This window comes from Euleptes europaea, chromosome 4 (assembly GCF_029931775.1).
Source record: "Euleptes europaea isolate rEulEur1 chromosome 4, rEulEur1.hap1, whole genome shotgun sequence".
NCBI classification, from domain to species: Eukaryota; Metazoa; Chordata; class Lepidosauria; order Squamata; family Sphaerodactylidae; genus Euleptes; species Euleptes europaea.
In genome coordinates, this window is record NC_079315.1 from 107,831,006 (window position 1) to 107,848,426 (window position 17,421).

At 44.3% G+C, this 17,421-nt stretch overlaps 1 protein-coding gene across 1 annotated transcript in view; it reads right to left on the reverse strand.

Annotated features, from left to right (window-relative positions):
* Window positions 1-17,421, reverse strand: part of ZNF532 (zinc finger protein 532) — a 31,351-nt gene that overhangs the window by 3,302 nt on the left and 10,628 nt on the right. Inside the window, exons 2-6 of the mRNA XM_056848285.1 lie at window positions 16,042-16,223; window positions 12,025-12,201; window positions 7,363-7,525; window positions 5,514-5,792; window positions 833-945 (exon numbers count right to left, since the gene is read on the reverse strand). Coding sequence (XP_056704263.1) covers window positions 833-945; window positions 5,514-5,792; window positions 7,363-7,525; window positions 12,025-12,201; window positions 16,042-16,223 — 914 coding nt within the window. The remainder of the gene's footprint in view (window positions 1-832; window positions 946-5,513; window positions 5,793-7,362; window positions 7,526-12,024; window positions 12,202-16,041; window positions 16,224-17,421) is intronic.

Sequence of the window (17,421 nt, forward strand, 5' to 3'; positions counted from 1 at the left end):
CCAAACTGTGGAACTCTCTCCTCAGGGATATTCATCTGTCCTCTTCTGACACTGTCTTCTGCCTTTTTTGTTCTGTCTGGCATTCCCAAGGGATACATTCTTCCTGCCCTATATTTTAGTTACTGTTTAATGAGTAATAATTTTGAGTTTAATTGTTTTTATTATATGTCTTTATAATGTTTTGTCATGTCAGCCGGCTGTGATTGGACAAAAAGGTGGCATACAATTATGTTGGAACTGACTTAATTGTGGAGAAACAGGTGCCACATTCAATTTGCCAGCTCTGTCTCTGGAAGCCTTCTAGCTGTCAGGGGGGATCAATAGACCATTTTAAAAAATATAGCCAGGGTAAATCATGATTAGGTGTTTTCAGGTGCTTATGTCACTTAAATATGAGTTTGGTAGACTATAAAAAGGTAAAGGTCCCCTGTGCAAGCACCGGGTCATTCCTGATCCATGGGGTGATGTCACATCCCGACGTTTCCTAGGCAGACTTTGTTTACGGGGTGGTTTGCCAGTGCCTTCCCCAGTCATCTACACTTTGCCCCAGAAGCCGGGTACTCATTTTACCAACCTCGGAAGGATGGAAGGCTGGGTCAGCCTTGAGCCGGCTACCTGAAACCAACTTCCGTCGGGATCGAACTCAGGTCGTGAGCAGAGCTTTTGACTGCGGCACCGCAGCTTGCCACTCTGCGCCGCAGGGCTCTTTTTGGTAGACTACGGTTAAACCTTAATGTGCAACATTATCGCAAAAATAAATAAATAAGGACTTGTTTAAAAAAAATGTTGGAAATAACGAATAAACGATAATATCGATAAAAGCAGAACTTACGAGCAGGTGTATACTTTCCTAATGCCTTTGTGCTTGATTCGATTGTGGCGGCAGAGGCTGTGTGAGGAGCTGAAAGATTTGTCACACTGGCGGCAAGGATGCTTCTTCATTTGCTTTAAAGAAAAGGGAAGACACTTTTCAACACAGAGCAGAGGCTGTTACACATGAATAGGGCGTTACCTTCAAGCCCATGGAGGTTTCCCCACTTGCCACCCCTATATCTTTCTACAACACAGAAGAATGACATAACCCAAAGAATGGTCCCAAAGCAATGCATCCACTAGAGGAAGAGAAACTGTATACCTGGGATCCCCAACTTTTTTGAGCCAGTGGGCACCTTTGGAAATCTGACAACGGGTGGTGGGCACAACCACAAAATGGCTGCCACAGGAGGCGGAGCCAGCCACAAAATGTCAGAGTTAGGTTATGCGTATCTATCTCTTCAGCATTTCATGCAGAAGCTCTGTTTAACAGGATGAACGCATTTAGAATATTATCTTGCATACACACAAGAATACCTACTGAGCTAGCTAAGAAGCACTTATCTGGCAGTATCGGTTAGATTTCCAGTGGCCGATCAGAAGTTCTGTTGGCCCCACTCCCTTTTTAAAAACCATTGACGGGCACTAGTGGGCGGCCTGGTGCCCATGGGCAGCACGCTGGGAACTCCTGCAGTATACAGACAGTCCTCTGAACACAGCCATGGGAGGAGCCTCCCCCTTACCTCTGCCATGGCATTAGTTATAGAAACCTGCCCTATAGCACTGCTCCACAGACAGCCCCCACTCTGTTCTATTCTGATTGACAGTGATTTTTTGGAAGTATCTGGAAGAATTCCTTTCTACCTTGCCATTATTTATTTATTTTGCTATCATCATCATCATCATTTGGTTATTGATAGTCTGCCTTGCTTGCTGAGACTCAAGGATTACATAGTGTTAGTATGTATTTATTAAAGCATTTATATCCTGCCTTTCCTCTTACAATAAAAGGAGGAGGAGTTGGTTTTTATATGCCGACTTTCTCTACCACGTAAGGAAGTATCAAATCAGCTTACAATCACCCTCCCTTCCCCTCCCCACAACAGACACCCTGTGAGATAGGTGGGGCTGAGAGCTCTGAGAGAACTGTGACTAGCCCAAGGTCGTCCAGCTGGCTTCATGTGGAGGAGTGGAGGAACAAACCTGGTTCACCAGATTAGCATCCGCCACTCATGTGGCGAAGTGGGGAATCAAACCCATTACTATGTATGGGTGTTAGAGCTGGACAATGAAGAAAGCTGATAGGAAGAAAGTAGATTCCTTTGAAATGTGGTGTTGGAGGAGAGTCAAAAAGGGCAAGAGTCCAGTAGCACCTTAAAGACTAACAAAAATATTTTCTGGTAGGGTATGAGCTTTCGTGAGCCACAGCTCACTTCTTCAGACCTCTGAAGAAGTGAGCTGTGGCTCACGAAAGCTCATACCCTACCAGAAAATATTTTTGTTAGTCTTTAAGGTGCTACTGGACTCTTGCCCTTTTTGACTACTACAAACAGACTAACACGGCTACCCACTGTGAATTATCTTGGAGGAGAGTGTTACGGATACCCTGGTTTTAGATCAAATCAAGCCTGAACTGACCCTAGAAACTAAAATGACTAAACTGAGGCTGTCGTACTTTGGACATATTATGAGAAGGCAAGAGTCATTGGAAAAGACAATCATACTAGGAAAAGTTGAAGGCAGCAGGAAAAGAGGAAGACCCAAAAGGAGATGGATTGACTCTATAAAGGAAGCCACTGCCCTCAATTTGCAAGATCTGTGCAAGGCTGTTAAGTACAGGACACTTCGGAGGACAATGATTCATAGGGTCACCATGATGGCACTTCACACACACACACACACACACATGTTGATATATTTGCAAATACTTGTGTGTGCATTGTACAGGTTTTATTTGACCACTGTGGGCCGAAACGCGTATGGCGTGTGGTTCAAGTCTATCAACCTTATGAGATGCCATTGTGCCATGTTTTATCGTTTTTAATGTTTTTAATTCTGATTTAGTGCCTTAAAATAATTTTTTTCCCCTCTATTACATTATTTTATCCTTTCTACCCAACCTTGGGTACCCAGCCTATGTGATCCAGGCCAGGGTGGCAAACCGTTTGAGGGATGTGCGTCAAAGTCTGTCCATGATTAAAGGGACTGTAGCAGGCAAAAGCACACATCCAAGAATGCTCTGGTCCAATGCATTTTCTGTCCTTTTCATCTTCTGTCTTGGAAAGCTGCCATGAGTGGGAATTTCAATATACCCCCGCCTCCACCACCAAGTCCTGAATTTTACGAGGTTTCGGCTGTGCTAACACCTATGAACTTATTACATTTTCACAATATTTCCCATACGGCGTCTGTAGCTTTCTCCCTCGCCTACCTCAGGCAGCAAAACTGACATGTTTTTCATTAGTTTTACTCATGCCCAGGGGTTTCTGTGGAATATCAGCAATGGAAATTATGAGCATCCACCCCTTCTCTCCTCTTTCATTTTACTACTGCAAACCCCTCTTGGTAGGGTGAACCAAAAAAACAGGCTGGAGGCCACAGACATAGAATCGTAGTGTTGGAAGGGACCACCAGGGTCATCTAGTCCAACCCCCAGCACAATGCAGGAAATTCACTTCTACCTCCCCCCCCCCACTCACCCCCAGTGACCCCTACTCCATGCTGGAAATATGTAAAAATACCAACAGTTTTCATTTCTTACAAATGATGTTTTTTGTTTATTAACTTCTCAGCGCTTTTGATCGGACATAAGGGTGTATTGGTACAAGAAGAAGGCGCTGGTGTGCAAGAAAGGGAGGGGGAAGGTGTGTGATTTCTGCAGATTTCTCTCTGGAGATACTGTTCCTCATCTCCACTGGTCTAAAGACTCTCAGTAGCCGCTTTGGGGTGGCATGGGCTGTTAGGGTGGTCTGCAGAAGACAGAAGGAGATGAGAATATCCGTTTGGTGAGCAAAGTTCCTGAGTAGGGTTCTTTGGATCCACTTCATACATTGGGATGGACCCAGCCAGCTTTTCTGGCTCACTCTTCCCCAATTCTCTACCTTACCAAAGCTCTCATCCTACATGGCTTTTGTCCCTGCAGGTGCCATGATTCCCCGCATGGTTATGAGGATCTTTTCCTTCCTTTTATTCACCAGTAGAAAAGCTGGTTGGATCCAATCTGCTTAATTTTTTTAAAAATACATTTATACCCCACCCCTGAACAGAAGGAATAATAGAATCATAGAGTTGGAAGGATCCATACAAGCCCTCTAGTCCAACCCCCTGCTTAATGCAGGATCAGCCTAGAGCATCCCTGACAAGTGCTTGTCCAGCCTCTGTTTAAAGACTGCCAGTGAGGGGGAGCTCACCCTCCCCAGTAGCTGATTCCACTGTCAAACAACTCTCACAGTAAAAAATGTTATTCCTAATATCCTTTCCGTCCTCAATTTGAATCCATTATTGTGAGTCCTATCCTCTGCTGCCAACAGGAACAGCTCCCTGACCTCCTCTAAGCGACAGCCCTTCAAATACTTAAAGGGAACAATCATGTCCCCCCACTCAACCTCCTCTTTTCCAGACTGAGCATTCCCAAGTCCCTCAGCCTTTCCTCATAGGGCTTGGTCTCCAGGCCCCCGATAATCCTCTTTGCTCTCCTCTGCACCCACTTGAAAAGCCTGAAAAAGCTTACAAAAATCTTCATATAATAATATCCTATGAGATAGGCTGACTCAGTAAAGAAAACCATGGCCTTCAGTTTGTAAAACCTGAGCAAGGCTGTTAATGACAGGATGTTTTGTGTGTGTTAAGTGCCGTTAAGTCGCTTACGAGGTATGTTCACCCTATGAATTAATGTCTTTTAAACTTCCTATCATTAACAGCCTTGCTCATGTATTGCAAACTGAGGGCCGCAGCTTCCTTTGCATAGTCAATCCATCTCATGTTGGGTCTGCCTCTTTTCCTGCTGCCTTCCACTTTTCCTAGCATTGTTGTCTTTTCTAGTGACTCTTCTCTTCTCATAATGTGACCAGGATGTTTTGGAGGTAATTAATTTGTAGGGGCCCCATAAGTCGGAAGCGACATAATGTGTACAATAAAATCCACAATAAATAAAACTAACAGCCACACAGGCATGCCCTTCAACATTCCCCATAAGACACCTACATGGAGGTTTTAGCAACATGCAAATGTCAATAAAAGAGAGAAATCCCTTTAGGAAAAAAGTAAAAAGTATGAAGTATATAAAAATATACTGAGAAGCAAAAATTGCACTCTAAACACCCAATCGTTAAACATGTATATACCCATGGTTCACAATTTATAGCAATATGCCATCTTCTGGGCATGGAAAGGTCACTGGGGGTGTGGGGAGGAGGTAGTTGTGAATTTCCTGCATTGTGCAGGGGGTTGGACTAGATGACCCTGGTGGTCTCTTCCAACTCTATGATTCTATGAAATATTTAACAAACTAACTAAAATACATGTACACTGACTTTAAAATACTGGACTTGACATTTCGTGCAAATGTAATGCATATATTTATTGATGCACCAGTGAAAAGACAGACTGATAGTCTTTTGGTGTCAGGCAGCCCTAAGTGTGGCTAATGGGCGCCTTTCTCATTCTCTCCTTGTACCTGGTAAACACAGCCATTTATTTACCTTTCCGTGCTCCTTCCTCATGTGGGATATGTAAACGTCTCTCTGCGTAAACAGCCGGTCGCATTCCCAGCACGTCCAGCCAGGATTGGGTACTTTTTTGGGCTCTGCTTTCTTTACAGGGGAGGGGGATTTCTTCTCCATCTTTTCTGTCCCATTGACGGACTTGGAATCTTCTTTGTTGTGACCCACGGAGTTCTGAGTGGTGGGCTTTGTGCTCAGGGGCAGATTGATGCCCAGGTTTGGAGGCCCCTCGACACTTTTCAGCGTCCCGTGCATAGACTAAAATATATATTAAAAACAAAGCAAAAAAGACACCCACCGATTAGATTGGACTCAATGAGCTACTATCAGCTGATGCAAGGCCACAAGCCAAAATACAGCTGCTTAGAAGTTCAGCTCCACTGAATCAGAGGGACCCACATGCAGCACAGAGATTATGATCTAGAGCAGTGGTTCCCAAACTGCTCCATGGAGCATTTGGTGCTCCATGAAACATCTCCTAGCGCTCCGTGAAGAGATTGGAAAGAAAAATAAATAAAATAAATGTGACAAGATCTCAAAATTGTGAATAAAATTGTGAATAGTTCTGAATGAAATAAAACTTGATGTTTAACATGCCAACTGCTTAAACTACCTTCCATCGTCAATACTACTGTCATTCGGTTTAGTATATAGGTGCTAGGTGAAAATTAGTGCTCCGTGACGAATTTCTCTCCTGAAAAGTGCTCCATGACTCAAAAAGTCTGGGAACCGCTGATACAGAGGAACTGGACCACTTTGGACTACAGGTGAGGACTGCATATTTGAATTTTTCCCATAAAAGAAACCACTCAAGGCAGACAAATTTTAGAACACTGGCAAATCAGGAAGCAAGATTCTGGGCTAGCCACCACCAGTGTATTCCCGTTTTCAACAGTCTTATATGCGGGGGGGGGGGGATCATTCAAAAGTGATCCCTTACTTGCATTCCCATTAGGACAAATGCAATCACTTAAAAAGGTAAAGGTAGTCCCCTGTGCAAGCACTGGGTCATTACTGACCCATGGGGTGACAACACATCACAATGTTTACTAGGCAGACTGCAATCACTTACACTTGGCCAAATACTTACAGAACTTTGACAGATGCTAAGTGGGCTCTAGTATGCAAAATCTTACATTGATGTAAAATGTTGTTAAAGCATTAAGTTGCTAGAAGCCTCCTGTTAATTTTTTGCTGGCACAGACTAACAGCGCCATATGAAGCAGAGTAATACCCTTCTAAGCTCAATTTTAGTTAAGTGTTTAGGATTATAAATGTGAGGGCTTTTCCGCATTCTCATTTACATTGCTTCTAAGTTCCTTTGTTTCTTCCGGGTTGTTTTCCCCCCAGTACAGCACATGTTCCCCTCCCTCAGTGGTCAATTCGATATCACACAGGTTTAAGTCCAGCGTATCTCCCTGCAGATTTAAACTGCAGCATTTTATGCTGAACTTGAACCTGTGTGATACTGAATCGACCACTAGAAGGAGCAAAACAAGTGCAGAACTGACCCCCCCCCCGAAGAAACAAGAGCTTAGAAATGAGGAAAATGAGAATGCAGAAAAGCCCTAACACAGCTACCCCTCTATAAAAGGAAAAGTCTATGAAACAGGGTTTAGAAAAAGGTGACATCATGGTTGTTCATGGTAAACCACCTTTCAGCCTAATGCTATGCAAATATATTCAGAAATTCTACTGGATTCAAGGGACTCCTGATCTTTTGAGAACAAGGAATCTACCATCATTTACTTCGGCAGCTTTCCTGCTATTAGCTGATTTCCCACGACTGTTGCACACAACAGTTGTGTATCCAAAGACACCCACATACCTTGATATGATCCATCATCAGCTGCTTCTGTGCATATAAGAGAGAACAGTCCGGACACTTGAAGACCGAGACCTTCTGGTTCTCAATGTGTTGGTCAAAGTGGCGATACAGCAAAGGTTGCAGAGTAAACACTGTGTCACACATGGAACATTTGTATATTATTCTAGAAACAAAGAGAAAAGTTGAAGAAATAAAGCCAGTTGCTATTGTAACTTATTTCTTGGAACCAACGACATTCAATATTATTCACCACCAAAACAAAACAAAACAAAAAAAAACACAAAGCATACAGGCTAACTGTAGGTATTGGTGGAAAGCAGTGCAAATTCCCTTCCCCAAGAGATAGGTCTGTATCCCACCACTTCTACTGAGCAAAGCTGGAAGCTTTCCTCCAGCCTAAAGAATCTTCCTCCAACTTAAGGGACTCTTCCGTGGGAGGAAAATCCACTTTAGTGGGAGGAGAGTTCTTTAAGAGGACATTCATCCAGCCTATAAGAGGATACCAACCAAACACAGACACAATTCTTTCAACCACATTCTCCAGAATGGACAGTATTCGAACTAAACAGCTGGAAAAAATCAAAGTTTAAGGTTCAATGAAACCTTTGACTTCTCAACAGAAGATTTAATCGTAAGGCAATTTTTATAGTTAAACCATGCTCCATAGGACAAAGTGGTAAGCTGCAGTGACACAGTCAAAGTTCGGTTCAGAACCTGAGTTCAATCCCGACGGAGGTCGGTTTCAGGTAGCCGGCTCAAGGTTGACTCAGCCTTCCATCCCTCCGAGGTTGGTAAAATGAGTACCTAGCTTGCTGGGGGTAAAGGGAAGATAACTGGGGAAGGAACTGGCAAACCACCCCGTAAACAAAGTCTGCCTAGTAAACATTGTGATATGACGTCACTCCACGGGCCAGCAATGTCCCAGTGGTTGCACAGGGGACTACCTTCACTTTTAAACCATGCCTAGTGCTTCTTAGCAATGGGCTTTCAAATGGCATCTTGGCGCTGCAAATCATTTTAGTGGGTTTTGCTAGAAGCAGGCAGAAGACAATTTATGCTTTCAAGGAATAGTCTATCAGCCACCTTCTTGGAGTTGCCCTACTTTTGTCCGAGGCAAAATCTGAAGCACCGAGACCTACCAGAATGTCAAGGGCAAAATAATTTTGGTAAGACTATTTTTTGCAGCATGTGAACACACCCCTGCTTATTCCTTTCCTTTCTCCCTTAGAAGCTCCTTGATCCATTGATCTTGAGCAGCGTAAATCTAATGTTTGACGGATATAAGGACTGAAATAAATCTTGCCACGGACAATGTAGCCTTGGGATCCGCCCCTGCTTATTAAGAAAAAAATAATTGTGGGTATATCTGTGCCACTAACTTCTATCAGCGAGAAACCAGTTTAATGGTCACAGTTCCTCTCTCAAGGAACCCTAGGAACTGTAGGTTGGCAAGAGTGCTTAGAATTCTCTAGCCCTTTCACACAATGTGCTGCAGAGACTTAACATACATATGGGAAGGAAGTGGCATCTCAGCAAATTTGGCCCGCACCTTTCTGAAGGATTCCTGGAGAGATGCCTACACGAGCGCTCTTGTATACGAATAGGACTTTTACACATACACTACGCGTATACTGGGGTGGACCTTGCTACAACGATGGGCATTCATGGCTACTAGTAAAAATGGCTACTGGTCATGATGCACACTTATCCTCTCCAGGATCAGAGGAGCATGCCTGTTATATTAGGTGCTTTGGAACACAGGCAGGATGGTGCTGCTGCAGTCGTGTTGCTTGTGGGCTTCCTAGAGGCACCTGGTTGGCCACTGTGTGAACTGACTGCTGGACTTGATGGGCCTTGGTCTGATCCAGCAGGGCCTTTCTTATGTTCTTAAGTGGCTCTCTGCCACGTACGTTCCATTTCTATTGTACGTTTTGCAAATATAGCACTAGGAACAATTAGCACCCTCCCAGAAATAGTTTTCTGTGTTACCTTGGGAGGAATTACTAGTTGAATTGGTTTACCTCTGGAATGAGAGTAAGATTACCCCTAGGCCTTCAGCAATGAAGATAAATTTAGTGATCTGGAAGAGGCTACAGAATTCCTGCATGGGTGCCACTTCTCTGCAAGAGTTATGGGCTATCACACACATAAATAACAGTGTGTGTGTGCGCGTGTGCCGTCAAGTCACAGCTGACTTACGCCGACCCCTACAGTATAAAATTTAGCTTTAACATGAGACCTTTTTCAGTGCGCTAAAACTAAATGAATCACAGTATGATCATTTCATCTTCCACCTGGGAGGAAAATGCTCATTAGCAATGACATCTGGTTAGAGGGAGAACAGCAGCAGAAATTGGACGTATTTTAGCACTGTTGTCTTTGGGGAAATCTGGAGGCCTTCAAAATGTCACATTTTTAATATTCATAATATTTCAAGGCTACAGTCGGAGCTTATCAAGTTTCACACCAGTAGCCAAAATGCACTTGGCTTTCAGGTGCCAAAGACAAAATTTCAAGGTAAAAATCAAAGCTCAGCTGTTTTCTTAGCCACTCCCTGCCAAAGTTAATGAAAACAATGAAAACACAAGGAGCTTAAACTAGCAAAAGGCCAAGAGAGAAAGGTGTGTGTTTCCCACTGATTGAGGGTGAGAGATTCAAAACAGATAAAAGGACGTATTTCGTCACACAACGCATAGTTAAATGGTGGAACTCCCTGCCCCAGGATGTGTTGATTGCTGCCAACTTGGAAGTCTTGAAGAGGGGAGTGGACATGTTCATGGAGGAGAGGGCTATACATGGCTACTAGTAAAATGGATACTAGTCACAATGCATACCTATTCTCTGCAGGATGAGAGGAGCATGCCTATTATTTTGGGTGCTTTGGAACACAGGCAGACTAATGCTGCTTCAGTAGTCTTGTTTGTGTGCTTCCTAGAGGCACCTGGTTGGCCACTGTGTGAATAGACTACCGGAATTGATGGACCTTGGTCTGATCCAGCATGGCCTTTCTTATTATCTTAACACCAAATAAATTGAAGAGTTGTACAAAAATGGACTCGAAGGACGGAGAGAATCAGGAAGGAAGCCAGGCCTCCTACACCCTCTGTTCATGTCATCTGTTTAAGGAAGCCCACACTGTGCTCTGAAGAAATCAAGGGGTTAACAGAAAATTTATTTGTTACAGATTTGTTCATTGCACAAAGAGCCAGATTCACTGTGGGTGAGACACACTTGAGGTGGACGGGGATTCCTCCTTGATAAAGCCCGATCTCGAGCAATCCGACAGCAACATTATATTCACTCTCTTGTGCCGTGTAAACAACAATGCCACCTAACCTGTCTACCGTCATCCTCTGCGGCATGCAAACTTCCACGGCAGAAAGGCAACGCTTCTGCAGCAGATTCACCTGGAAAGGGTTCCTAGCAAGAGCAAAGTTTGAAGAAGGTGCAAAGCAGGTGTAAGGGGGTAACAGAAAACATTAAATTACCTCCCTTATGCCAAGTAGTTGCTGATCTCACCTTTGCTAAGTTTTTTTTTTTAAGGCCATAGGAGGGCTCACATGTTACGCAGAAGCACTTGAGTTCTCTTTCCCCTCTTACCCTGTAACACCGGAGAGGGAACTGATGCAAGTGAAATTCATGGACCTCAGAAGTCTTCTGAGGTTCACAGTTCACAATGCAGCCTTGGAGACACTCAGCACATGATATGGCCAAAATCCTTGGTTTGCGTACGTTAAGAACATAAGAAAAGCCCTGCTGGATCCGACCAAGGCCCATCAAGACCAGCAGTCTGTTCACACAGTGGCCCAACCAGGTGCCTCTAGGAAGCCCACAAACAAGACAGCTGCAGCAGCACCATCCTGCCTGTGTTCCACAGCACCTAACAAACGTGCTCCTCTGACCCTGGAGAGAATAAGTTTGCATCATGACTCGTATCCATTTTAACTAGCAGCCATGAATACCCCTCTCCTCCATGAACATGTCCACTCCCCTCTTCAAGCCTTCCAAGCTGGCAGCCATCACCCCATCCTGGGGCAGGGAGTTCCACAATTTAACTATGCGCTGTGTGAAGAAATACTTCCTTTTATCTGTTTTGAATCTCTCCACCCTCCAGCATCAGCAGATGATCCCGCGTTCTAGTATTATGAGAGAGGGAGAAAAGCTTCTCCCTGCCCACTCTCTCCATGCCATGCATAATTTTATAGACCTCTGCCATGTCTCCCCTTAGCTACATTCTTTCCAAGCTAAGTGTTTTAACCTCTCCTCATAGGGCAGTTGCTCTAGTCCCCTAATCATTTTGGTTGCTCTAACGAGGACCTCTCTGCTTATGTTCAACAAGGACCGCTCTGATTACTTTATTTATCTAATGCACATCTCCGAACTTCTTTCCTTCACATATTACACTTAAAGCATACATTTGGTGGTGGTGGTGGTGGGGAATGCACAGAGCATTTCCTAATTTCAGCAATATGGAAGAAGAGAGAAAAGAAAGTGTCCGAGTCACCCTTGCTTCACCTTTCCCCGCTTCTCTAAAAGCAAACGAGTCGGCCCTTCCGTCAGGTCCTATAATGCAATACAGACCGATTTAGCATTAGAAGCACAAGATTGGTCCAGCAGTGGTTAAAAGACACCAGGGAGGAAGCCAAGATGGGTCATGCTTACTTTGGCTCCCCTATCTTGATCCCGGGGTGTTGCGTGTAGGCGTGGGAATGGGTGCTGGGTGCTGACTTGAATGCCATCGGACAGATGGGACATTTGTAGAACACTTCGCAGTGGGAGCCTTGAATGTGAGACTTAAGCGCAGCCACATCTGAGTACACCACGTTGCAATGGACACATCTGTAAGAGAGACGGAAAGTGAAGACCACTTCTGTGCGTCACCAGTCCTGAAGGGCCTCTCTCGAGCAGCCGCCATGTCACAAGAGAAGGAAGTCAAAGATACCACAGAGTAGGGTTGCCAGCTTCCAGGTGGTGGCCGGAGGTCTCCCGCTATTACAACCGATCTCCAGCCGACAGAGATCAGTTCCCCTGGAGAATGGCCACTTTGGCCATTGGACTCTATGGCATTGAAGTCCCTCCCTTCTCCAAGCCCCACCCTCCTCAGGCTCTGCCCCCAAAATCTCCAGGTATTTCCCAACCCAGAGCTGGCAACCCTACCGCAGAGGAACTATTCCAAACCATAGTTCTTGTTCTGCACAGGAACAAACACCAACTATGAAGTCTGCATATAATTTCTCTTCTCTCCCCACCCAACCCTATCAATACCAGCGTGCGTGGTCACAAGTTAAGGACGGTCTGAGTGTCTTCTTCATGCTGGGGACCCAGACTGGGAAGTGTCTCCAGTGATAAACCAGACTGGAAGGCTGAACATCTGCCAGATGTTGAAAGCTAAAACTCTGGATTGTTTTTTACCAGAATGCTTCCCAAGGGACTTGCTCGCTAGCAGGACAATTGTGGGGGAAATAAAGAGGCCTTTCAACAAAAATTTACAGCCTTTTTTAAAAAAACACTCCAAAATTACATTTATTTTCAAATAAGAAATAACACAATAGAAAAAAATACTGCCATCAAATATAACTGGTAAATAAAAAGGCAGACAAACTTAAGGTGAAAAGGTTTTCTTAAATCATCAAACAATAAAAGAAACAGTACAGTACCCTCTAACTCCTCCTCCCCTACCCCTTCGACATCAAATTACAGAAAACACATACACAAACAGTACAAAAATACAGATTAGACCTTCTCCAAAGTAGTCATAATGCTTCAGTAAATATATTGTATATCAAAGAATACCTACTGAGCACTACAACAGACCCACATTGGCAGCCTCAACTTATTCCAGGAAATGCAGCTGAACAACTATGAAATCAGCCATCCTTGATCTCCTGCCCCCCTGAATCCAGGGGCGGCGGGGGTAAACTTCCCCACAACCTAAACCTCAGATTTTTATGGGCAAGAGCCTCTGCTGTCCAGTGTCTGGCTATCACCAACTTGGCCCTGTTACGAGACAGATGGATGGCAGCGAGATTTGGATTCGTGTGCACCCTTCTCCTCCTACCAACTTGCATTCAAATTTCCCCTCTTGCTGTTCCTTGGCAAACCATAATTTACCATTACGTATCACAGGGGTAAATTATAGTTCGCCTGGAAACCAGAATTGCAGACCATAATCAAACGGCGGGTTGCTTTCCCGTTTCCAGAGAAGCCACGATTGCGTCTGTTTTGCATATAATGGGAAACTATCACTGGCCAAAAATGAGGAAGGAGAAAATCACCACGTGCGAGGAGTGAAGGGAGAATGAGAGCCCACGCATGTGGTGCAGAAGCATTGTGTTCACCTAGAGAAGGGGAGGGACTGTGGCTGAGCGGCAGAGCACCTGCTTTGCACACAGAAGGTTCCAGGTTCAATTCCCGGCATCTCCAACTAAAGGAGAGGTAGCAGGGGATGTGAAAGTCCTGCAAATAACGCAAACTGCTAAATCTAGGAAAAGCAAACTTAACACCCGCTATCAATGCTTGGTATAGTATAATATGAGCTGCTGAGAGATTTCCGTGTTGGAAATCTCTACCAGAAATGGGGGGAAAAGAGTGAATGGGTAATCCAGCCATTCATCCAGCAGGGGGAACTTGGTTTCCTTTCAAAAAACGCTGGAGGTTGACAGAAGAAGAAAGCATCACAGAAGTTGGCTGGACAGCTTTCTCCGCGCAGTTTCTGGCATGCTCTTCCCATTCATCCAACTCCCAACAGACCTTGCGCACAAAACTTGCCCCCTGGAAAAATTATGTGGTTAACTCCTTGCCACACATCCTTCCCATCTGTAACGACTCATGTAATTCGATCAGGAAACGTGACGTCAACCCAAAAAATTCTCACCCTCGTTAAAGATACAAGCTAACGCAGAAGCTTTATTACTATGAACTATTGCAAAACACCCAGATGACAGATTCTAAAATCTGTTCAAAGACAAAAAATTTAAACTCTGCCTTTCTCTCCCCTGTTCAAGGGACTACTTAGGCCTCTATGAGTCGAAACTGACAGCTGACTTACCCAAAAATGCACCTCTAATTTTTATACGTTTTGAGAGCCCCTCCCGTGTTGTAGATCTGCAAAGGGCCATGTTGAACAAGATTACATCTATTTCTACAGTGGAGGGGGAGGACAGAGAAATATTATATGTGTTGAAATCAAAGCGCATAGAGAAGCAGCCACAAACACACTGGTCCTGCGTCTAACCCACACAGAATCACTTGCTCATGAACACAGCGCCCATATGTATACTTTTTATTTTATTTCTTTTACAAAATTTGTACTCTGCCTTTCTGCCCTCATAAGGGCCACCAATAGGAATGCCAGGCCTTCTGCCATTTCCCTTTGAATTAAGGAATTAGTGGGCAGGAAAGGCCTGGTGTGCTTGCGCACCTATGTAACTTCTAGTTTAAACCAGATGTGACATAGGATGCTCCAGCATTCCACAAACTCTATGATAAAACTATAGAGTTTTCATGAAATGCTAGAGCACCCCCCACCCTCCCGGGTCACTTCCAGTTTAAACCAGAAGTGAGGTAGGCATGCTTGCATGGAAGTGAGGTAGGCACTCTAGGCCTTGACTCCCCAATTGTTTTTGTGGGTTACTGGCCTAGAAACACCAGCCCCATTTAAAACATATGTAATCTAATCACATTTTAAACCAGAAGTGACACAGGATGCTCTAACATTTCACAAACTATATGGTAAAACCATAGTGTTTTTGCTAAATGCTAGAGAACCCCCCTGGGTCACTTCCAGTTTAAACCGAAAGTGAGGTAAGCAATGCTAGGCTTCCCCCCACCCCCAATTGTTTTTGTGGGTTACTGGCTGTGGCCTAGAAACCCCAGCCCCAATTAAAACATATGTAATCCAATCACATTTTAAGACCATTAAAGTTAATAAAAAACACATAATTAAAACAATTAAAACCAGAGCTAAAATCCATACATAGCAGGGGATGTGAAAGACCTGCAAATATGCAAACTGCTAAATCTAGGAAAAGCTAACTTAACACCTGATATCAATGCTTGGTATAGTATAACATGAGAAATTTTAATAGCTGACAAGGTAACTGCCCCAATTAACATTGCACAAAATTATTCTTACATAATTATCTATATAGAAAAATGGATTCCCTGTTTATCATTTGGCAACTCATTGAAAAAAAATCAGCACACACCATAAATAACTGCAATTCATATATATCTACACATTAAAGGGTCTTTTACATTTTCACAAAGGTTATGGAAAGTCCTTTATGATTTACGACAGGATCCATATTAAAAGAAGAAGAGGAAGAGGAGGAGGAGGAAGAAGAAGAAGCAGAGGAAGAAGAAGAGTTGCTTTTGATATGTTGACTTTCTCTACCACTTAAGGAAGACTCAAACTGGCTTACAATCACCTTCCCCTCCCGATAGACACCCTGTGAGGTAGGTGGGGCTGAGAGAATGTGACTAGCCCAAGGTCACCCAGCTGGCTTCATGTGGAAGAATGGGGAATCAAACCCTGTTCTCCATATCAGAGTCCACCGCTCCAACCCACCACTCTTAACCACTACACCACGCTGGCTCCCTACAGTGGGAGCCTGCAGTGGCTCTCGGGAGCCCTGATCATTCCCCAGAATCACTTTGAATTGTTCTCGTTATACTGACCGGAATCCAACTCTTCGTGTATAATGTAGGCAGTTCTTGGTGACGTGGGTCTGGAAGTGGACCGACCTGCAGATGGCGCCGCATTCCGGACAGGTGTAGGGAGATTTATGCTGATGGATTCTCTGATGTGATGCAAAACTGCACAAGTTGGGAAGCAGCATCTGGCATATACTGCAGGTTTTCTAAACGGCAAAGCGAGACAGATGAGACATGAGATTTCTTTTGTCTTCGAAACAAAACACACTTTAAAAAACCTTACATAAACACTGTTGATGGGCATGTCAGGTTTTTTTTAAAAAGTCACAAAGCAAAAAAAATCACAACAAAACATTATTCACAGCATTTTTTACTTGACTTCCTGCCTCTTTAGATCCAGCTTAAGAACAGATCCTGTAATGCACAAACAATTTGCTCACTTTCAATCCTATTACTCTTTCTTCTCCCTGCCCCAGGATGTGGTGATGGCTGCCAACTTGGAAAGCTTTAAGAAGGGAGTGGACATGTTCATGGAGGAGAGGGCTATTCATGGCTACTGGTAAAAATGGATACTAGTCATGAAGCATACCTATTCTCTCCAGGATCAGAGGAACATGCCCATTATGTTAAGTGCTGTGGAACACAGGCAGGATAATCCTGCTGCAGTTGTCTTGTTTGTGGGCTTCCTAGAGGCACCTGGTTGGCCACTGTGTGAACAGACTGCTGGACTTGATGGGCCTTGGTCTGATCCAGCATGGCCTTTCTCATGTTCCTATGCTCTCCCATCTCTGCTTCTGCTCTGCTCTCCCCAATATCAGCATATGTTTATTTTGTGGGTCATGATCTGGATGGCACAGGCTAGCCCAATCTCATCAGATCTCAGAAGCTAAGCAGGGCCGGGCTGGCCAGGGTTCCTCAACAGAGGTTCGCAATGGCAGACCACCTCTGTTTGTTTCTTGCCTTGAAAACCCTTCTGGCTCACCATAAGTCAGTTGTCACTTGACAGCACTTTCAACGTCCACCAAGATCCTTGGGGCAGGAACTCATTTTGGTGTAGTGGGGCCAGCATGGTGTAGTGGTTAAGAGCGGCGGACTCTAATCCGGAGAACCAGGTTCAATTCCCCACTCCTCCGCACAAAGTCTGCTGGGTGACCGTGGGCTAGTCACAGTTCCCTTTGATCTCTCTCAGCCTCACCTTCCTTACAAGGTGCCTGTTGTGGCGAGAGGGCGGGATTGTGACTCTGCTTTGAGACTGACTCCTTAAGGTAGAGGAAAGCGGGATATAAACACCTACTCCTCTTCTTTTTTGCTTAAGCTGTAAACAGCCATGTAGATTGACAGTATAACAATATCTTCCATTTAAAGCCCCTTTATTCAACCCCAGGAAAAATATTAAAAGATGTA